Here is a 23,017-nt window from a genome sequence, read left to right as displayed (position 1 = left end):
AGAGATAAATTGTTGTGGGATTCCGCTGTTTCCTTTAACCATTTTCAACAGCCCAGAATAGGACAATGGCAGCATTAATATCGAGCGCTTATGTGAAGCTTTTTTATTATTATTTCCAAAGCACTATGCAAGCATTAACTAATTAATTCACAAAACGCTCCTGAGTAATAAGTGTTGTTACCCCCATTTTCCAGGTAAGAAAACTGGGGAAAGGAGAATTCCCACCACATTCCGAACCCTTAGAGAAGGGTCAGTTGCGGAGCCAGGAACAGAATTCACAAGTTCCTGGCTCCAGGCCTTATGCTCAGGCAGCCAGAAACATCCTGTCTCTGTCACCCCGAGAGTCAGTGCAGGGGAAAGGAAGCAAGCTAGGGAAGTTGCTGCCTGTGCAGTATTCATAAAGCAAGACAATGTGCCAGACCAAAGCTCTCTAGCTGTTTAAGTTTGGGAGAAACCTAAGGATCCAACCGCTTTACAGTCTGGAAGTCTCCCCGTCTTTTACGTCGATGTGGGAGCTTTCGCCCCCGGAAGGGACTCAACACTCACGCCTACAACACGGCTGAGGTGAGCACAGGGCTGCAGCCAGGGCGACAACCGCGACCCTCGGGCCTTAGCTCCTCTGACCTGGACAAGCCCCGTCCCCCAGGGAGCCCGCACCGCAGACACGGCCCAGGTGCCCAGCCCCGAACGCCCCAGGGTCTGGGCCTGATGCCGGGCAGGCCACGCCGGGGTCAGACCCCAGCCGGGGAAGCCGCTAGGCCTGGCAGCCGCCGCGGTAGGGGAGAGGCAGAAGCCGCCCCAGGAGGCGGTGACCGGCCCATAGCGGCGGGAGGGGGCTCCCAGGCCGGGAGGCCGCCGGATGGGAGCCCTGCGCCTGTCGACCCGTAAGGAGCCGGGCGCACGGCGGGGGGCTGGGCCGGGGGTCTCGTTGCACCCCGGCTGCAGGGAGGCCACGGGAGCGGCCCGGGGAGCTGGGGCCAGGAGTCCGCGCAAGGGGCAGCTCGGGGTCCCCGGACGGGCAGGCGGGGCCGTACCTCCTGCGGAGCCTGGTACCCGAGTCCCTTGGGGGCGCCCATCGCCCCCGCTGTCCAGCCTGCCTGCGCCGCGCGGCTGCCGCTGTCACCCGCGCTCCCTCCGCCCACCAACGGCCACCGGGGGGGGGGGGGGGGGCGTGTGCGTGGGTGTGGCCCCGCGCGCGCCCGTCTCCGCTACCTCCCCGCGCGTTCGCCCCCGCCCCCGGCCTCCGCCCGCGCAAGCGCGTCCGGGCCGCGCCATTCGCTGCGACAGGGGGCGGGCGCTGCAGGGTGACAGGCGGGTCATGTGACCGCTTGGAACGCGGGGTGCCGTGGACGGGGGTGGCGGGTAGCCGCCTCCAGGTCTGCCCTTGGCCGGGGGCGCCGCCGGCAGCAGGCCGGGGGTCCATTGTAGGGAGAGCCAGGGCAACCTCCCTGCCAGAGCATTTGTTCTCAGCCCCCTTTCGTGCATTAGCCCGCAGGCAATCCGGGATTTCCGTCCGCTCTGCGTTTCACTGGGGGTTGCGAGGCTGTTTAAAAGCATTTGTGGGCACGTGCGTAAGCCATGCAAATGCATCTTTTGTAAACACCACTTTTTCTCTCTATTGCAAAAGTTTCCCGAACCCCTAAGAGTGCTGTGCAATGGTGTTCTTTGCCAGTGATGTAGGCTTGTTAGTTAATAAACTATCAGTAGGAGTTTAAAAGCATGCCCCCAATTTTCTCCCCACCCAAATATAAGCGCCATGCCATGCTAGCAAACCCACTGTGCCTATTAAATCAGGGGTTCTCAGGACAAATTATTTGGTGGCCTCAGAGTGCGGCCGCCAACTCTTGCTAGGTTTCAGAGTAGCATCCGTGTTAGTCTGTATCCGCAAAAAGAAAAGGAGGAGTGGATATGTAGGCAGAGTTGACATCGAGGTTTGTTGCATGGATTGGTTCCTGAGTTAGAGTTACTATGGTGCGGTGTGTAGTTGCTGATGAGAATATGCTTCAGGTTGGCGGGTTGTCTGTGGGCGAGGACTGGCCTGCCTCCCACGGCCTGTCAAAGTGAGGGATCGTTGTCCAGGATGGGTTGTAGATCACTGATGATGTGTTGGAGAGGTTTTAGCTGAGGACTGTATGTAATGGCCAGTGGAGTTCTGTTGGTTTCTTTCTTGGGCTTGTCTCACAGCAGAAGGCTTCTGGATACATATCTGGCTCTGTTGATCTGTTTCCTTATTTCCTCAGGCGGGTATTGTAGTTTTGAGAATGCTTGGTGAAGATTTTGTAGGTGTTGGTCTCTGTCTGAGGGGTTGGAGCAAATGCAGTTGTACCTCAGCGCTTGGCTGTAGACAATGGATCGTGTGGTGTATCTGGGATGGAAGCTGGAGGCATGAAGTTAGGCACAGCGGTCGGTGGGTTTTCAGTATAGGGTGATGTTTATGTGACCTTCACTTATTTGCACCATGGTGTCTAGGAAGCGGACCTCCCGTGTAGATTGGTCCAGGCTGAGGCTGATGGTAGGGTGGAAGCTGTTGAAATCGTGGTGGAGTTCTTCCAGGGTTTCCTTCCCATGGGTCCAGATGATGAAGATGTCATCAATGTAGCATAGGTAGAGAAGGGGCATGACAATTAACTTGTGTCTGACCCCTGAGCTTCACTCCACCTTCTATATGTATCCACATCCGCATCAGCACCCTATCTCACTGTTAGAGCCCTGTGCAGATACAAAAATTTGGATCGGTATCTGATCCTCGGTGCGCAAAGATAGTAAAGAATACAGACGGGGATCAGATGTGGATCCAAATTTTTGTATCGGCACAGATGTATATTTTCACCTTTTAAAATAACAGACCTGGATTTAGACTATACCTATACCTAGGTTCATCCTTTCATTCACTCACTCATGTTTTAATTTCTTTGCAGATAATATTAACAATTATATATTGTTTGTCTTTCCTTTGACTCCAGTCCCCTATTCTGACCCCAGTGTCACTCCTCCAGAACACCTAAAGCCTTGAAGGTCGGCTTCTCAATAAAGGAGTAGTCAGTGATGCAGAATCTGAGTGTACTCCAAGTGTAACTTGCTTTATTTACCTATATACACCAGTCACGAAATCATACAAAATGAGACCACCGCAGAATACGCAGAGCAATCTCTCCTTATGGGATTCTCAGCCCCACATCAATGCCTCGTTGCCAGTGAAGTAACTCTTTCTCAACAATTGCATCTAATCAGAGCCCAAGGGAGAGAGCAAACTCCCCTGCTGCTCACACAACATCTTCTCTGGCTACCTCTACACAGAACCTTGCAGAACTCAAAACTTACAGCAGAACTCAAAACTTACAACAACACAGCATGTCTTCCCAGGAGTCAAAACTTATTTGTCCACTAAGAAAAATAACCACTGATCAGTGCTATCTGGTGACCCCAGCCATGACAATATGCTGTTGCTTTCAGGAATTACATGGATTCTGTTGTGGGTGGGACTTTCCAGGAGTCAGTTTTTATGTTAAGATATGTTTGTGATACAAGTGTGGGGCTTTACATTATGCAATGCACTGAGAGGACTGAATAGGTGTGCTTCTTAAATATAAATATTAGGGCTGTCAAGCAATTAAAAAAATTAATCGTGATTAATCGCGCGATTAAAAGAATTAATCGCACAATTAATCGCGTTGTTAAACAAAAATAAAATACCATTTATTTAAATATTTTTGGATGTTTTCTACATTTTCAAATATATTGATCTCAATTACAAAACAGAATACAAAGTGTACAGTGCTGACTTTATATTTATTTTTGATTACAAGTATTTGCACTCTAAAGAAACAAAAGAAATAGTATTTTTCAGTTCACCTAATACAAGCACTATAATGCAATCTCTTTATCATGAAAGTTGAACTTACAAACGTAGAATTATGTAAAAAAAACCTCGCATTCAAAAATAAAACAAGGTAAAATTTTAGAGCCTACAAGTACACTCAGTACTACTTCAGCCAATCACTCCGACAAACAAGTTTGGGTACAATTTGCAGGAGATAATGCTGCCTGCTTCTTGTTTACAATGTCACCTAAAAGTTAGAACAGGCGTTCACATGGCACAGTTGTAGCCAACGCCACAAGATATTTATGTTCCAGATGCGCTAAAGATTCATATGTCCCTTCATGCTTCAACCACCATTCCAGAGGACATGTGTCCATGCTGATGACGGGTTCTGCTCAATAATGATCCAAAGCAGAGCAGACTGACGCATGTTCATTTTCATTATCTGAGTCAGATGCCCCTAGCAGAAGGTTGATTTTCTTTTTTGGTGGTTCCGGTTCTGTAGTTTCCATATCTGAGTGTTGCTCTTTTAAGGCTTCTGAAAGCATGCTCCACACCTCGTCCCTCTCAGATTTTGGATGGCACTTCAGATTCTTAAACCTTGGGTCAAGTGCTGTAGCTATTTTTAGAAATCTCACATTGGTATCTTCTTTGCGTTTTGCCAAATCTGCTGTGAAAGTGTTCTTAAAACAAACGTGCTGGGTCATCATCCGAGACTGCTAAAACATGAAATATATGCAGAATGCAGGTAAAATAGAACAGGAGACATACAGTTCTCCTCCAAGGAGCTCAGTCACATCGTCAGCATGGAAGCATGTCCTCTGGCATGTTGGCTGAAGAATGAAGAGGCATACAAATGTTTAGCATATCTGACACATAAATACCTTGCAACGTTGGCTACAAAAGTGCCATGCGAACGCCTGTTCTCTCTTTCAGGTGACATTGTAAACAAGAAGCGGGCAGCTTTATCTCCTGCAAATTTTAACCAAACTTGTTTGTCTGAGCGATTGGCTGAAGTAGGATTGAGTGGATTTGTAGGCTCTAAAGTTTTACATTGTTTTCTTTCTGAACGTAGTTTTTTTTTGTACATAATTCTACATTTGTAAGTTCAACTTTCATGATAGAGATTGCAGTACAGTACTTGTATGAGGTGAATTGAAAAATACTATTTCTTTTGTTTTTTACAGTGCAAATATTTGGAATAAAAAATAAATATAAAGTGAGCACTGTACACTTTGTATTCTGTGCTGTAATTGAAATCAGTATATTTGAAATTGTAGAAAACATCCAAAAATATTTAATAAATTTCAGTTGCTATTCTATTGTTTAACAGTGCGATTAATTTTTTGGAGTTAATCGCATGAGTTAACTGCGATTAATTGACAGCCCTAACATATCTAAATTGGGGTTGGCTTTACATCATCCCTTCCCTCTAATCACTGGGGAAATCCTGGACAATGCTTCTCATCATTTTAATTCAAATATTCTCTGAACTGTTGTAGGCCATTTTTTTGGAGACAATGGAACAGATTTTATGGTCTCCATGAAATAAAGTCCAAGTTTTATTATACTGGACATATCAAGGATTTTCTGTCTGTGATCCAAGCCTTTCCTTTGCTGGTGATTTTTGAAAAGCTTCGCATAATGTTCTTTTCAAAGACTCTCATATTCTACAGAAGCAATTACTGAGAAAAACAAATTAACTTTCATCACTCTGTCTATTCAGACTTTGGAAATAAGGACAGATGCTGAACTCACAATTATTTGCAAATCATAGTCAGTTAATTTCAGCATGAATTGAACTTGTGTATTGATGACAAATAAAATACATTGCTTGCCTGCAAAGGTTCTTGTTTCACTACGACACTCCAGCCCATTCCATTAATGTTGAATACCAAACTAACTTGAGTTTAGTTGAGAATCAATGGAAGAGTTATCTAACTATTCTTATTAGTTAAGAAAATACTTTGTGGAATTTTGGTTCATGCAAAGGACTGGTTTTCACAAGGATCATGGGTCCTGATTTGTGGGGAGTAATTGACTCACTTTGAAAGCTTTGTCAAATCTTTTAACCTCAGTAAATCCAGCCAAAAATTGGGTACAGATTAGGAATAAGTGAACAGAGAAAGTTCCTTATCTGGGTGTTAACTAAAGCTCTATGTATAACGTGACAAAACATGCATAAAAATTGCCCCATAATTACTAGGGGTTTTTTTTAATGTTACCACATGATGTTGGTCCAGAATCTAAGTTTTCATTTAACAAAATAAGTCAATACCGTGCATGATTGTCACCTAGTCTAAGACTGTGCCATGATGTCTGTGAGTCTACAGACAATATAAAACCATTGTGCTAAAAGAGGTATGAACTGCTCCTCTTCTTCTCAGTGGGCGATAACCGAGAGGCTGAATGATGTCAATTAAAATATCATCAACTATTTCATTGCTGATTATTTTAGCACAAATATTCAGCCGATATGTTTGCCCATTGTTGTTTGACATAGTGATAGATAGTGGGGAAGGCTGCAGGCGGAAAGATGGAACAGAAAAGAATTCAACCACCCACTCCGACCTCCAAATTTGAAGTCACCTCTATCTTTGCCCAAAATGGGGGGAGAGAGGAGATGCATCTTTCCATCCACAGCCTGGCTCCCACACCTCCTTTGGTGGCAAAAAGCCACAACTGGCTTATCAAATGTCTGAGCTAGAGTAAGAAAGGCTCATAGTTTTCAATCCAGAGGTCCTGGTTCAATCTCTGTTGGTGACAACTCACCCAGGCGTATTGCATTACAGGTGCTGGCCCATCCAGGGATTTGAGCTGGGTGGCTCTCTGAAGCTTGGAACAACCTTCCCTCAGCTGGAAGGAGAAATACCCTGATGTGGTTCTGTCCCCGTCTGACGGTAAAAGAGAAGGCAGCTATGAGTGATTGTTTGCTACCTAACTGGCTGAAAGGGAAGGCACCAGTGACTAATTGGCTACTGCTGACTGGTTGAAAGAGAATGTACCTGGACGTTATAAGTCAGGGAAGAGGAACTAGGAAAGAGAGAGAAGTGGAGAGCTTTCTTTCAGAACCTGCACTGGAGTGCTGGTGGAGGCAAGAGAGGTGCAAGCTCCTGATAGGATTCCCAAGGGAAGCAGTTGGGGAAGGCTTCTGGAGGCCTGCCTTGGGGATTCAGAGAGCACAGGCCTGAGGGGCCTGAGTACCTGGAGGACTCTGAAAGGAAAGAGATTAAGGTGTCATAGACTGTGAAGTAGGTGGTCTAACCTAATGGTCAGAGCAGTGGTGATCAGGCCTACTGGTCAGAGTCAGGGCTAGGAATCAAGCCAAGCGTCAGAGCCAGAGTGGGGTGTAGAAACAAGGATCTGGAACAAGGCTGAAGGGCAGGAATCAGGATCAAGGCAGGCTCAGGAGTCAGGCAAGAAGCAGGGTCTGATGTAGCAACCAGCCAAGGATTCACATAGTTGCTCATACAACTTCCTGTGCCTGGTTCTGGTTTAAATAGTGAGCCAATCAGAGATGCTGGATGTTTCCTTTAATCAGGAGCTTTGTGGGTGGAGTATAGGTTGAGCTAGGTTCCACCAGCCCCCACTCCATGCTGGTACCTGTGAGCTGCCAGGTGGTGGCTGTGATCTGGGGACCCACAGACTTGGGTTTAAGCCCCTGATCCTTCACACCAGGGAGGGCTGAGCTAGTGTGCTAGGTGGGAAACTGAAGCCAGATCTCAGAAGAGGGACTGTGAAAGGAAATTAGGCCTCAGAAAGGAGGGATAGTGTTCAGTGGAAGACCTGAGAAAGAATCTTTATTTGAAGCTGCAAAATGGTCAGACCTTCAGAAAAGGAAGGGTTGCACTTAGTGGGAGACTGGAATGAAAAACACGGTATTTTGAGCACACTCTAAGTTAATGATCTCTTCCCCAAGAAGGGGCATTGGCATGTGACACAGGACTTGGTGGACTTGTTGAGGAGCTCTGGGATGAAAGGAAACTGAATCTGGGTGTGTCAGAACCATGCAAGGGCCAGAAGGGGGCGCTGCAGAACAGGCATGCTCATTTACATTCCCCTTTTGGTGGCTGGACAACATAGAGATTTGTGAGGCAGCTACAGCTGTAAGCTAACAGATCCTCTACTGCCTTTTAACTCAGGCAGTAGAGGTCTGGAATTCAATGCGCTCTGCCACTGACCCAGCCAGGGGCCTCCTGTTTTTCTTGTGTGCTGAGTACCTCGTTCAGTCATGGAGAATTTTGCTGTGTGTCCAATAACAACAGCCAGTGTTGCCTGTTATTTTTCCTCATCCAGCTGATTTAGAACTGAATTGACTGTTTGAATGTGACTAAGTTTCAGGCTGTATTCAAGTATCAGGGGGTAGCCGTGTTAGTCTGTATCCACAAAAACAACAAGGACTCCGGTGGCACTTTAAAGGCTTCATGTGTCAGTATATTTATGTCCGCATCTGTAATTTTCACTCCATGCATCTGAAGAAGTGGGGTTTTTACCCACGAAAGCTTATGCTCAAATAAATCTGTTAGGCTGTATTCAGTTCATTAAAGAAGAAAACCTCAGATCTCTTAGACTTGGATTCTCAAGTGTTACCATTCCCAATAATACAAAAATCACAAATCACTCAATGAGACAGTAATAATGTGATTGGCTTTAACATGAGTTTAAAAAAAAAAAACTTTTTTTTTTCTTGCTTCTGACTTTTGAGCCTGTGGAGCACACTCAGATCACTGTTTCAAGCTTTGCTCCACAATCATGAGGGCCATGTTTCTTTTAATGGAAGCTTAGAGTCTCACCTGATCTCTTGACTTCAAGAGTTGTAAGAACTACCCAAATATTGCAAGACTCTTGACTAAAATCACAAGAATTAGCAACACTGTATCACTAAGGCCTTGTCTACACTACAGAGTTTTTTCGACAACGTTATGTCGACAGTCAAAAAGCGCTATAATAAAAATCAGTATTGCATGTTCACATTCACTCTCTCTGTTGGCAGAGCACGTCTACAGTTGGGGCACTATCATTGACAGTGTGAGCAATGCACTGTGGGTTCCTACTCCACAGTCCAGCTCAACACCTCCTGCTGCTAGGTCTTGTGGGAAGGTGGAGCGGGTTGTGGTGCGTCTTGGGACCGGGCTCAATGTCCCATGATGCATTGTTTTTGTCCCAGCATTCCTTGGACTTCTGGCTTTCTTTTGCGGTATTTTTCAATGACCCTTGTTTGCTGTTCACCCCGCCATCTTTGTGTGAAGGGATGGATCCCGCACTGCTCTCCTAACTCTGCTCTGATAACTGTCATGAAGAGATCATGGATGGCAGTGCAGTTAATCATGAAGTTCCTAACTGAAGAAGACTCCTAGTTGCGACATTCTGTGTGATATGGATAGGGGCAACTTTAGATTACTTTGGGCATTCACAGAACAGCTGCAGATGGTGGACTGTTGCTTTTGGGCTTGGGAAACAAGCACTGAATGGTGGGATCATATCGTCATGCAGGTCTGGGATAATGAGCAGTGACTACAGAACGTTGAGATTCAGAAAGCCACCTTCCTGGAACTGTGTGCAGAGCTCGCTCAGCACTGCGGCACAAGGACACCAGAATGAGAGCTGCCCTACCAGTGGAGAAGCGTGTGGTGATCGCTGTGTGGAAGTTGGTGACTCCAGACTGCTACCGGTCAGTTGCAAATCAATTTGGAGTTGGGAAGTCAACCTTTGGGGCTGTGTTAATGCAAGTGTGCAGGGCAATTAATCGCATCCTGCTACAAAGGATGGTAAGTCTGCAAAATGTGCATGAAATAGTGGACGGCTTTGCTGAAATGGGTTTCCCTAACTGTGGAGGGGCAATAGATGTCACACATGTTCGAATTTTGGCACCAGACCACCTTGCAACAGAGTACATCAGTCGGAAGGGGTACTTCTCCATGGTGTTGCAGGTGCTTGTGGATCATCGTGGGCATTTCACTGACATCAGTGCGGGGTGGTCCAGGAAGGTGCATGATGCATGCATCTTCAGGAACACCAACCTGTGTAGAAAGCTACAAGTGGGGACTTTCTTTCCAGACCAGAAGATTACAGTGCGGGATGTTGAAATGCCCATAGTGATCCTGGGAGACCTGGCATATACCTTGTAGCCATGGCTCATGAAACCTTACACGGGACACCTGTACAGCAGTAAGAAGCAGTTCAGCAACAGGCTGAGCAGGTGCCGGATGACAGTGGAATGTGCCTTTGGCAGATTAAAGGTGCGCTGGTGATGCCTTTATGGCAGGTTAGATCTCAGTGAGGATAATATTCCCATGGTCATAGCCATGTATTGTACATTGCATAATCTTTGTGAAGCTAAGAGTGAAAGGTTTGCTCAGGGGTGGAGGTTGAGGCAGACTGCTTGGCTGCTGATTTTGAGTAGCCAGATACCAGGGCTATCAGAGGGACCCAGAGGGGGCAACTCAAATCAGGGAGGCTTTGATGAAACACTTTGAGAACCACTAATGTATATCTCTGTGGTTGGTGCTGCAATGTTACATTACATGTAGGTTTCCTAGGAAGCAATGGTGAAATTTGTGACCTTACATTCCAGTAAGCAAATGATTAAACTGCCTGAGTATGTATTGGTAGTGCCTGCTATCTCAATTTGTAGGAAACAAATAAAGATGAGTTACCGTTCACAAACTTTGCTTTTATTGCACAAGAAACAACACACACACGCACATGAAGATGCTTGGTGGGAAAGGAGGTACCAGGGAAGGGCAGACTTTCAGAGCTGTATGTAGGTCCAGCTATCATTTTGAAAGTTGTCCAAGGGGGTGGAGTGAAGGAGAAACTGAGAAGTCCCGGAAAGCGGAAAGGACTATGTGAGTTTGGGGGAGCATGGAAAAGAGTTCTGAAAATGCTGCAGAGGAGGGCGGGCACACATCTGCTCAGTCTGCAGCATTATCAAGGACTTCAGCATCTGCGTTTGCTCCTCCATGACTTCAGTCATCCGCTCAGTATCATCCTTAACAGACTCCTGATTTTCTTTTCTATCCTGCCTTTTGGCTTCCCTCTATGCCTTGCATTCCTTTTTCTCTGCATTGGAGAAGTGAAGTACCTCCTGGAACGTGTCTTCTCTGTTCCATCTTGGGCGCTTTCTTATCTGGCAAAGATCCTCAGACGGTGTGTGGGGGTGTTCCTTAAGGCCACATCTACCAAAGAACAAGGAACAGCACACCGAAACGTGATGGTTAAGTTCATGCACAGCACTGAAACATTTCAGTAAAATACACCCCTGGTAACATAACAATCACTTTCTCACTGACTGTTGGTAAGCACTCATCTCTGTGAACACCCAAAGCATGGGTTGGCTGAGTGTTGGGTGGAGGAGGGGGCACTCTACATGGGGAAAAGAGCACTCTGCAAGGGCTGTGTTGCAGTCGACTAGGAAAACAGTTCTAAAATTCTTCCACACTTTTCCACAGGCAAGGGTCATTGTAGCAGATATCTTACTCCTGAGGGTAAGCAGGGAAGCAAGAGCACATCTACTACACCAGGGGAGGGAAAACTACTGCCTGCGGGCTGGATGCGGCCCATCAGGGCTTTCAATCCGGCCCACGGGATTGCCATCCCTGTGGCGCAGCGGAGCTAAGGCAGGCTTCCTGCCTGCCCTGGCCCCGCGCCGCTTCCGGAAGCAGCTGGCACCATGTACCTGCGGCCCAAGGGGGAGGGGGGACAGAGGGCTGCATGTGCTGCCCTCGCCTATAGGCACCACCCCCTGCAGCTCCCATTGGCTGGGAATGGGGAACTGCGGCCAATGGGAGCTTCAGGGGTGGTACCCACAGGCAAGGGCAGCCTGCCCCACCCCACCCCCAGGAGCCACTCTCAGACATTCTGGCCACTTCTGGGAGCAGCGCAGGGACAGGGCAGGCAGGTAGCCTGCCTTAGCCCCACTGCACGCCACTGCCACCCCAGAGCCGCTCAAGGTAAGCGGCACCAGGCAGAGCTGGCACCCCAAACCCCTCCTGCACCCCTCCTGCACCCCAATACCCTGCCCTGAGCTCCCTCTTGCACCCTGCATCCCTCTTGCACCCCAACCCCCGGCCTGAGCCCCATAATCCCCTGCATTGAGCCCCCTGCCACACCCCTCCTGCACCCCAACCCCTTGCCCTGGCTTGGGGTGCAGGAGGGATGTGGCAGGGCCCTGAGCCCCCTCCTACACTCCGCATCCCCTCCTGCAACGCAATCCCGTGCTCTGAGCCCTCTCCTGCACTCTGCACCCCAAACCCTGGCCTGAGCCACCTAGCTCCCTGTCTTGAGACCCCACAGCGCCTCTCCTGCATCCCAGCTCCCTGCCCTGAGCCCCCTCCTGCACCCCACTCTCCTCCTGTACCCCAACCCCTTGCCCTGAGCCCCTTCTTGCACACTGCACCCACTCTCACACCCTGCACCCCTCCCGCACCGCAAACCCCTGCCCCGCCCTACATTCATGGCCCTGCATATAATTTTCCCACCCAGATGTAGCCCTCAGGCCAAAAAGTTTGCCCACCCCTGTACTACATACTTGTGGCTTCTGCCCTGGTCCCTATGCTGCTCACCTATGTGCAGCTTTGGTCCCTGCACAAGTGATTGCCGAATGGCATGGGAAAGTTTCCGACAATGGGGGAAGGAACAAAGCAGCTCTGCCAAGGAACTTTTGGCAAAGGATTGCTGAGTACCTCCAGAAACTTTCCTGGAGATCTCTCTGGAGGATTCCCGGGAGATCTCGGTGTGCATCAACATCCTGTTCCACCGTACTGATTAGCTGCCATGGGGTGTGTCAGGAGGGCTGAGAATCCAGCCCAGGAACCACTTTAGGAACATGAGCGAGAAGAGCAAACCTACAAGCCAGAAGGCAGCCTGAGAAGGCATGGAGGTATGTGTAGTGGGGGAAAACTGATGCAGCTGTGCTGAGAGCAAGAAGTCAAAGATCTCAGTTGTTGAAAGAGAAGAGGCCTGTGCTGTGTGCAAGAGAGAAAGATAGCATCTGCCTGCAGCAGTGGGGCAAATGAAGAGGACTAGAAGGCTCCAAAATGAAGAGGCCAGTACAGGCATAAGTAGGAAGGAATAAAAACAACAAGGAGTCCTTGTGGCACCTTAGAGACTAACACATTGATTTGCGTGTAAGCTTTTGTGGGCTAAAACCCACTTTATCAGATGCATGGAGTGAAAATACAGTAAGCAGTATATATATATATATATCACATGAAAAGATGGGAGTTGCCTTACCAAGTGGGGGGTCAGTGCTAACAAGACCAATTCAATTAAGATGGAAATGGCCTATTCTCAACAGTTGACAAGAAGGGGTGAATATCAAGAGGGGGAGGAATACTGAAATACGAGAGGGAGGGATAGCTTAGTGGGTTGAGCATTGGCCTGCTAAATCCAGGGGTTTGAGTTCAAACCTTGAGGGGGCCATTCTGTGTGACAGTTGTTGTCTATGGCCATACCACCCTGAACACGCCTGATCTCGGAAGCTAAGCAGGGCCTGGTTAGTACTTGGATGGGAGACCTCCTGAGAATACTGGGTGCTGTGGGCTCTGGGGGAGGAATAGCTCAGTGGTTTGAGCATTGGCCTGCTAAACCTAGGGTTGGGAGTTCAATTCTTGAGGGGGCCATTTAGGGATCTGGGGTAAAAATTGGGGATTGGTTCTGCTTTGAGCAGGGGGTTGGACTAGATGACCTCCTGAGGTCCCTTCCAACCCTGATATTCTATGGAGAGGGAAAATTACTTTTGTAGTGCTAACGAGGCCAATGCAATCAAGGTGGACGTTGGCTATTTCCAACAGTTGATAAGAAGGTGTGAGTATCAGCAGAGGGAAAACTACGTTTTGTAGCGACCCATCACTGTTATGCCAGGAAGGGAAGCAGAAGCTGCCCATGAATTTTTCGGCAGAGGCAAAACTTCTGGGGTCAGGTACCAGACTGGAACGAAGCAGGTCACTGCTGCGTAGACTGCCTGCATAAATGCTGGGCAGATACCCCAGAAGAGGTGGATTTCCAGACATGCACACACAAGAGACAAAGCAGAAATTAACTGACGTGCCTAGTGTCCTGGAGGAATTGGGACTGGAGCTACAATTCTAAATTGTAAACCAAATTAAAAAATAAATAAATTTAGAAGGTGGGGATGGGATGGGGAGAGAGATGGAAAAGACTTATGCTTGCACCTCTAGGCCTAACAGTTCTCATTTCATATATCTAAGATATGTATTTGGTTCTGTAAATTACCTGTATCATGGTGTAGAAGTGTTTTTAGGGGATCCAAACAAGAGTATGATCTCGAATAAACCTCTTGAAGCTAGCCAATCAGAACATAACTTAGGGCAAAGGAGGAACCAAAATCATGTTGTAATTTCCCATAAATGGCTGCTTGCTCTTAAAAGGTCACTCTGCTAGGAAAAATGACATTATGGTGCTCCATATTTAGGTGTCTTCACTAACTTCCATATAACATTTTAACCATTTACAAGGCAAAACAATTTTTTCTGCTAGCACTCTGGCTCAACACAGTATCTGAAAATCAAGCTATGTTCTTTCCACCTCATAGCTCATCACTTACCATCAATGGTGATTAAGATTCTGAGATCAGGAATGGGCTGATAATTTTGCTGCTGGTGCATGAGGCAGGATAGAGTATATCTTGCTTTTTTGCAACTTTATTGACTATTAATCTTTTCAGAGTCTAAAATTTCTCAGTAAAGTAAGCAGATAGTAGGAGTTATCACATGAGCTTAGTTTGGTTCATTTAGTCTAGTAATTTGCTTCTGGTAGCATCCCACACCTGGTGCTTCAGAGGAAGATGAAAATATTCATAATGACTGTAAATAATTGTGTAATGCTATCATTTAAGGGAGAGGGGGTGGGAAACCTTCAGTAGCTTGCAGGCCATCAGATTAATCCCCCAAGCTTGGAATTTGATTAGTCTTACAGCATTATCTTAGCTAGCACATCAACAATAGTTCTTTGGGCATGATCCAAAGCCTACTGAACTCAACGGAAACAGTTCTATTGACTTCAATGGGCTTTGGATCAGGCCCTTAATGTTGTCAAAGAATATATAAACCATCAGATGAGACTGGTGAACGTACACATGAAGCAGAAGGGTCACTTTTATAGCCTCTTTCCTGTCTCTAACTGCACTTGAAGGTGACATTTTTAACCATTAGAACCTCTTTCATATTCTTGGTTGCAAACTAGATTGTTTGAATTTCTGTTTAGATGCAGCAAGGTTTCTCATTTAACCTAAGCTGTTGTCCTTACTGCATATCCTTCTACTTGTTTGAGGCAATGGAAATAATAATATACTTTTTTATTTTTCAAGACAACAAAATTTGCTTGGGTGCCTCAAAAAACAGTAGACACATAGTCTCATTGAGGCTGTCAGCTCTTTGGGGCAGTGCTTTTTGTTTGTTTGTTTGTTTGTTTGTTCTGTGTTTGCATAATGCTTAGCACACTAGAGTCCATGGCTGGAGAGTCTAGGTGCTGCTACTGCAACACAAAAAGCAAATGGTTTTCTCTGCAGCAGACCATGGCCCACAGAACATACAACCAAAGTCAGCAAGCAAGGACCATGAACAAATGAACTCAGGGAATGAATTCAGAACAGTACTTTAGTACGTGCGTAACTTGAAGCACCTGCGTAAATCTGCGTAAAACCTGCTTTCACTGGAATATAAAAACATGCTTAAAGTTAAGCATGGATCCTAAATAGAAGATGGACTTACACAGATGTTTAAATGATTTCCTGAATCAGGGCCATGTCAGGCAAGAGGAGAAAAAGCACAAGGATTAGATATAAGATCACATGGCTACTCCACAAGGTGTGTGCACATCTTCATGGTTCGTGCTAATTTCCTTAAACCCCAGTTACTTTCCTTCTCCTCCCACTCCCACCTCTTCCTCTTCCCTTTCAGTGCTCCTAGGTGAGATGGAAGAAGAGGGGTTTTAGGAGGGATTTGAAAGAAGCAAGGGAAGTGGTTCAGCTAACAGGCCTAGGGAGGGCATTCCATCTATAGGGGAACCAGGGGAGAAAGCACAGAGAAAGGGGTGGGTGAAGGGAACAGTGGGGTTATTAAGGTTGGCATCACTGGTGGATTGGTGAGGATGTGATTGGGTTAGGAGTTAACATGTACAGGACTGCATGTCATACACCAGTAATCTCTATTAAGGACCCAGTCTTGCTGCCATTGAAATCAGTGGGCCTTTTACTACTGATTTCAATGGGAGCTGGACCAATTTCTTAGTGTCTCTGGAGCTATTTTAAAAATATCTAATAATGGTAGCAGTTGCACAGTGCGCCTTGGGACAAATGCATATGGAGAGAGAGATTCCATCCCATCTCTTATAATGACTTTAAATACGGGAAGCTTAAAAATAATTCTGTAATATCCTGTGTACGCTTTTTCTAAGATTCTGTGGAATCATTTCTCTGTGTCAGCAACAGATGGCGCCGAAGTTAAGCAAATGGATGAAAATAAAAAGCAAATTTATTTCCCCTTCTAAGTTGTACTGCTGCCTGCCCTGAATAGATCTTGATGCATATTCATAAAGTAAAAAGTATGTGTCCAGTGTATGGATTGTCACTGGGATGAACTAGGCATGTTTTAGTATCAGCAAGTATTACTTAATGGAAAGTCAAAATCATATTATGCTGCTAATGCAATGTCAGAACATTTCTGACTGGGATGCTGTTAATGGTCTGTCAATATTTCCATTTTAAACCCATATCTGACCATGTGAGAATGAAGCTCAATTTCAAGTCAGTGCATTTTCAATTCATTTTTTCAAATAATTTGTACTATCAGAGCATTTAAAAATATAAGTTTATTGGCCTGGGGTGCTTTAAAACTTTTTTAAAATGCCAAATAAGAATAGAGGTAAAACACAAAAGCTGCATGAAAGTGGTATTAACAACTTGATTTAAAACAACGAGAGCAATGAGATTACTCTTAATCTTTTAAAATCCAAACTGACACTTTAACTTCATCTCACATCTGATGGGAATTTTTTTCAAACTTCCAGAGGCGAAAAGGATCGAGATGTCAACACAGAAATCTAGCTTCACCTTTGATATTCCTTGCCTGAGATGAAGAACAGGATGAAGGGAAAACTGAAAGTCAGATTGTCTTCACTTTAATGTAGTTTGTTTGATTGATCACTATGCTGAATGCCTGCTTGATTTCCTTAGCATGTTACTTACAAATTGGTACAATTTATATATTTATAAATTATATAAGTTAACTTATATATATATAAGTTATCTCCATCTAAGGAAATCTATCTATCTATCTAAATTGTACCAATTTGTAACTAACACTCTAATGCAATCAAGCAGGCTTTCTGCATAGTGATATGTATAACACCATTTCAGATCAGAACACTGGCCCATCAAGTTCAGCATCCCGTGTATGTTCATGGCCAGTACTTAATAATTAAGAGGAAAGTGAACGCTATTCTACCCCCCTAATGCACCTAGCTAATTATGCAGTATTGCAGCTGAGAGACTCAGATACTATGAAAAAAGAAAAGGAGGACTTGTGGCACCTTAGAGACTGACCAATTTATTTGAGCATAAGCTTTCGTGAGCTACAGCTCACTTCATCTGATGCAACTCACGAAAGCTTATGCTCAAATAAATTGGTTAGTCTCTAAGGTGCCACAAGTACTCCTTTTCTTTTTGCGAATACAGAGTAACATGGCTGCTACTCTGAAACCTGTCAGATACTATGGAGGTCAGGCACTGAGGATCTCTTTCAAAAGCCCATTGAAGTCAATGAAAAGACTCCCATTGACTTCAATGGGCTATGATCAGGCTCTCAGATATTATGGTGATGAAAATAGTGTAAATGCCTAGAGTGGACAGAAAAAATCCTTCTTGACCCTTCTGTAGATCAGTTTATGCCCTGAAGTCTGAGGGGGCTGATTCTGCAGCATTACTCCTGAGTGAAGTCCCAGGCCAATGGGACTGCTTGCAAGAGCTTCAGCATCACTCTCAAGATTTGATTGCCCTTATCGTAGCATGCATAACTACATATTTTCTTTTCAAGTTCGTATCTATACATATCATGTTTTGAATATGCTTTTAATCTTGCTGTAATATTAGAATCTTTGCTTTAAAAATGTGCATGACATGCTGCTAGACATATTTATAACAAGCAGCGCATCCAGTTTCAATCACTTGTGAAGGAGCGGCTCTTCTTAATCTGTCAATCAGCCCATGCACAAAATATACAGAGCATCAATTGCATTTTAGGTTATTTACTGTGACTTTTGTATCTGCCAATAAATCTAAAATCCAGGTCAAAGAATATGTAGCTCAAGTAAATCCATAAATGTAGCAGAAAAGCTTCACTAACTACCTGAGATTGCCAAAAGCTGAGTTCATTCCTTATTGCGAAAAATATTGAGGTCCATAAATTATTTTTATCATCCCCAGAGCAATGCAAACAGTTTCCTACAGATGCTGACAGTGTGATAGAATTTTTATTGAACATAAAAATATCACATTTGTACACCCCCAAATATAAGGTAAAAGTTTATACTTAGACGTTAAGGCCCCAGTTCAGCAAAGCACTTAAGTACTTGCCGAAGGTTAAGCCCCTTAAGTGCTTTGCTGAACAGGGATGGACTGTTGAACTGCAGCGTAAAGGCTGGATCCTGGTCCCATTAAAGTCAGTGGTAACACTTTCATTTCATTCAGATGGGATTGGGCCTTAAAACATTTCTGTTTATTGAATCCTTAAATAAATACAGTAAAAAACAGACACATGTTTTGGGGCCTATGGAGTGAAAGTAATATTAACGCAGGAATTAAACCTTGTGTTTGACTAGATTTGACATTCCTTGCTTTGGTTAGTCGTTCCTTAGTTAGGATTTAGTTGACACTTTCCTGAAAGAAATTAAAAACTATGTCGGGCATGTAAAGAATGTAAAAATAATGAATGGTGAACATTCTGCAGAGAACTTTGTAGAAAACACTACTGAATTAACTTGCAGTACATTTGTTAAACATGAGCAGCTCTAATAATGACATTTCATTTAACAATGCCCTTTGTCTTTTCAGTTCATCAGTTACCTATTTCAGTAATGAACTGCAGTCATACCATTCTGATTTTCTCCTAATGTAAAGGCTGAGATCACTTCACTTGCACTGAAGCATGATGCTATTATTCAGTTTGTGGCTTAGGAAAAAAGCTATAGAATATATCACAATTCTAATTGGCTAACAAATATTAAAGTCTATGATTGTTAAGGGCAGCCAATAATTCGGTTTAGTTTTTGATGGGAACAAGTAAAATTTTAAAAAATGGTTTGAAAATGCTCAGTATATATACTTTATGAGCAGTGTATTAAGTATTCATTGGGAAAAATGAGCCATGCATTAAATATTATTTTACTTCTTTATCAACAATCCATGCACATAACTTAATAGCAGCATCTTTAGTTAGGGGTAATAATCTCAACTGCACAAGCAAAATTGAGTTACCTGAAATTTTGATGAAAGATTTTCCAAAGAACTACAGGAGGCCAGATTTTGTGGGTGATATCCCACATTGCACTATGTAAACGCAAGACAGATAAAAGAAATCATATGTCTGCTTGATATGATCCATAAGTCTTACAAAAGGCAATGAAGCTTGTGTTCAAACTCATTTGTTGGCCCCTTTAAGGTTTCTTAAATTTCAAAAAGCTCTCTGCATTGCCTTCTCAGCTATGAAAGATACATTTTCACTTTCTATCCACCAGGATCCATTCAAAATATTTTCAGAGCTCACCAAAACATTTAATTAGCAAAGACTGATGTTCAGCACTTCATAATCTTTCCCCAAATCTACACACTTTACTATAGATCTTTGGAAAACTGCTTTATACCGAGTGCTGCATCTATAGATCTCTCTCAATTACCCACAGTAAATTTAGGCATTGTACAAGAGCAAATTTTACAGTCCATGAAGAGATGAAGTGAAATCTAGATGAAATTCATTGTGACAGATTTTCAGTTAGTGCCCTGATGTGTCTGTATTACAGAAGATAGACATTCTATTAGCATGGAAGCTCCCATAATGGACTGTGAATCATTTCAGGTAATAGAGATGCCAAGTAGAATGACTGAAAAGCACTATTGAATTCCATTAGTGCTCTTTGTTTTTAAATCAGTCATTTCTTTGTGAATATCCAACTATATACTTCTTGACCCTATCTGAGAGTAGTAATTGTGAACTAATATTACAAAACATTAATCTGAGTTACTGTTCAATTAATGTTTCTGTTCAAGGGTTATTTTTATACTGAAAATGTGAAGGAGACTGTGGCTTGTATTACAAATATGTATTTTGTACTTGTGCTGGTGCAGAATGCCATTTTCAGTTTCATTTGAGCATCTCCTGTATTCAGTCTCATCTCATTAGGTATAAAAAACCTTGGTACTGGGTTTTCTTTTTTGCAAAGTCATATGGCCAGGATAAAATAACTATAATCTACAAATCTATAAAGATAAACATTTTTATAAGGGACGCCACGACTAGGCTTTTTTCATTTATATTCTTCGTTAATTATTAGCAAAATAAATAAATAACACCATATCCTCCTACCCAAACAGCCCCACCTTATCTATTAATCATGTATGATTTATCAGACTTAATAGTTGCTTGGATAATTAGTACAGGATTTAGGTTTATTCGGTGTGCTGAAACCTCAGGAATGCCTGCATAATTGCCATTTACCAGTAGATCAAGTTATGAATTATTCTTTTCCAGGTAAACATGAAGGTTAGAATCTAAGCAGTACATATTTCTTCATCCATTGCCTTTAATACAATTATCAGTTTACTTATGTCATACAAATGGTATTTCACTATGGCAGATAGCCTCATTTATTTATTTATAGGTAATTTAAAAACAACCCCCCCCCCCTTGCGTGAAAGTGCTTTGTGCCTAGTTTAGAAGGAATAATAGAAATAATATTGAATACACTGGCAACATGATTTGAATCTCCTCTGTATTCTCACATAAATCCTTTGGGATGACTTTAAAAAGAGTAGCCTCTACATCTTCTGTCTACCGTCATCTACTTTTGAATCAGATTGAGCAATATTATCCTTATATACTTAGAGTATCTGTGTCTACAGCTTGAAAATGAGATTCTCCTTAATGTTGTAATGACAGGTGTAAGATTAACTTTGTTAGGTGTCTAGCCACTCATGCAAACTAAATTAAATTAATGGAACAAATTTCTCTCATAATTAAGATAAAAATTCATGTCAGCTGTAACCTTGCTGTACACTAATTATATACAAATGATTTATCATCTGTTTCGCCCAGAATATTAATCCTCACCTCATTGATAACTGCAGCCAGTGTTAAGAGATGAGAGTTGATTAACTATGACAGATTGGGCAACCACAGTACTAAGTGCCTGAACAACCAGTGAAACCAATAATATTCAAATAACACTTCTTATTTAAAAATGCATTCCCATGAAAACAGATGCATGTTTAATGAAGGATATGGTGATTATTTCAATAATGTCTGATATTGGAACAGTGGGCAGAGCTAATCAATAACAATTAACCACTTAGTCTGCTAAAGATATGGTTCTATAAAGCAGTTTACATACATATTAGTCGGACCCCAGTTCAAGACATTTTATGCATAATGTCTTCATGCTATGTTGTTACTTATTTACTTTTCTGATTGCAGAAGGCTTTCGATTGCTTATGCACGCTAATAAGCCAAATTGTCTATTGTTGGCGCCTCCTGACTAAAATCAAAATAAAAACAAGGGATTGCTACTGTCCACAGTCCTTTGAATGGTCCATATTTAGAGTCCAAAGGTAATTATGACCTGGAAACCAATAACTCTTTGTGAGAATGTTGCTTTACAGAAAAATTAGCTCAAGAGGCATCATTCTGAGGGACAGAAAACATTCTTTGATCTTCTATCATATGTCAAGGTTGCTTTTAATGACATGAAAATGATCAAAATTAATTTGTATAAGCCTTTAAGGAAAAGTGATTCGGTCTTCTTTTTTTTGTTTTTTGAAAGTGCCACCATGTACTTTTGGGAAGATGATTATAATGTGTTGTTTAATGAATAATTAAAACCATGTAACCTTCCAAGCATTTTGAAGATTTGTACTTTTTGTTTTGTGTTTCTGCCAGTCCCTGGACTCTTTTCAGGCTCTTTTCATGCTTATTGCTCATAGAGACTCCCAGAATCCCTTCACTAGCAATCAGAATGGAGAAAACCCAATTTCCTGTACCTAGGCATTAAAAAAGATGATTAGCAAGTGGGCGGGGGATATAAAGTGAATTATTTTCCTTGAAAGTTTGTGTTTCTGAAGCAGAATTATAGCTACAGGAAAAGTAACATTTAAAGTTTGATTTCGAGCAATTCGAACCTGAACCAGATTGTGAACCTCTTGCTCACACTGGTGAGCAATGGGACTACTTTTGTGAGAATGAGCTCACCAATGTGGGTTCATAGCCCAGTATTTAGTGAATTTAGTGCTGGTGAAAGCAGATGGAGACAAGTCACCGCAGCTATCTACATTACAGGTAAAGAGCAGGCATTGGCAATGCAAGCTTCCATATTCACCAACATACCCCATCTGGGACATAAAGGAACACTCTAGTTAAGAAGGTCGTTCGTGTTCCCTACCTATTCAGGGAATGGCTTCTGTTGAGATCACCAATTCTTCAAAAGATGGTGTTTCTTGTAAAGTGGATATCCATTCCCTCTGATCTGCACTAAAACTCATTTCAGCTAGGCCATCAAAACAATGCAACCACTTACCCATTTGATGTTTGAACCACGAGTCTAGGAGGTAAATATTCTATTTCCCGTAATAGTACCCTGAGCCATCTGATCCCACTGTTCTATTTACCTTGGTCTTCAAATCACAGAGTTAAACTCAAACTCAGAAGGAAATAGGATCTTCTAACTTTGTCCACATTTCTAGCAATTTCAGGGCTAACTGCCTCTGAATTTGTAAATGCAGATAATTAGAAGAATCATATGTATAAAGTATTAGAGTATATGCAGAACAAGTCAAGTACTTGATAACCAATTTAATTTTGAGTCTAATATCAACTTTAAATAAGGAAAGAGGCCATAAGAGTTATTAAAATCTTATTCCTCGGGGACACATCTGCTATGAACCTAATCGGCCACAGTGTATCACCACTGCTC

General features: G+C 43.5%; 1 protein-coding gene and 1 long non-coding RNA gene across 3 annotated transcripts in view; one reads left to right on the top strand and one right to left on the bottom strand.

The window, feature by feature from the left end:
* The window catches only part of CCDC93 (CCC complex scaffolding subunit CCDC93), a 105,001-nt gene extending 103,819 nt beyond the window's left edge, over positions 1–1,182 (bottom strand). For both annotated transcript variants that reach the window (XM_048869173.2, XM_048869174.2), the window contains exon 1: positions 1,035–1,182. In XM_048869173.2, coding sequence (XP_048725130.2) covers positions 1,035–1,076 — 42 coding nt within the window. In that variant the 5' untranslated portion in view covers positions 1,077–1,182. The remainder of the gene's footprint in view (positions 1–1,034) is intronic.
* Positions 276–17,028, top strand: LOC142068522 (uncharacterized). Its single transcript, XR_012664334.1, has 3 exons — positions 276–564; positions 9,314–9,491; positions 16,850–17,028. It is a non-coding gene; the product is annotated as an uncharacterized LOC142068522 (long non-coding RNA).
* Positions 17,029–23,017: the final 5,989 nt, after the last annotated feature.

The sequence above is a fragment of the Caretta caretta genome, chromosome 11 (genome assembly GCF_965140235.1).
Source record: "Caretta caretta isolate rCarCar2 chromosome 11, rCarCar1.hap1, whole genome shotgun sequence".
Lineage (NCBI taxonomy): Eukaryota > Metazoa > Chordata > Testudines > Cheloniidae > Caretta > Caretta caretta.
Note: the sequence above shows the minus strand (reverse complement) of the source record. Positions and strands in the feature narration are given on the sequence as shown.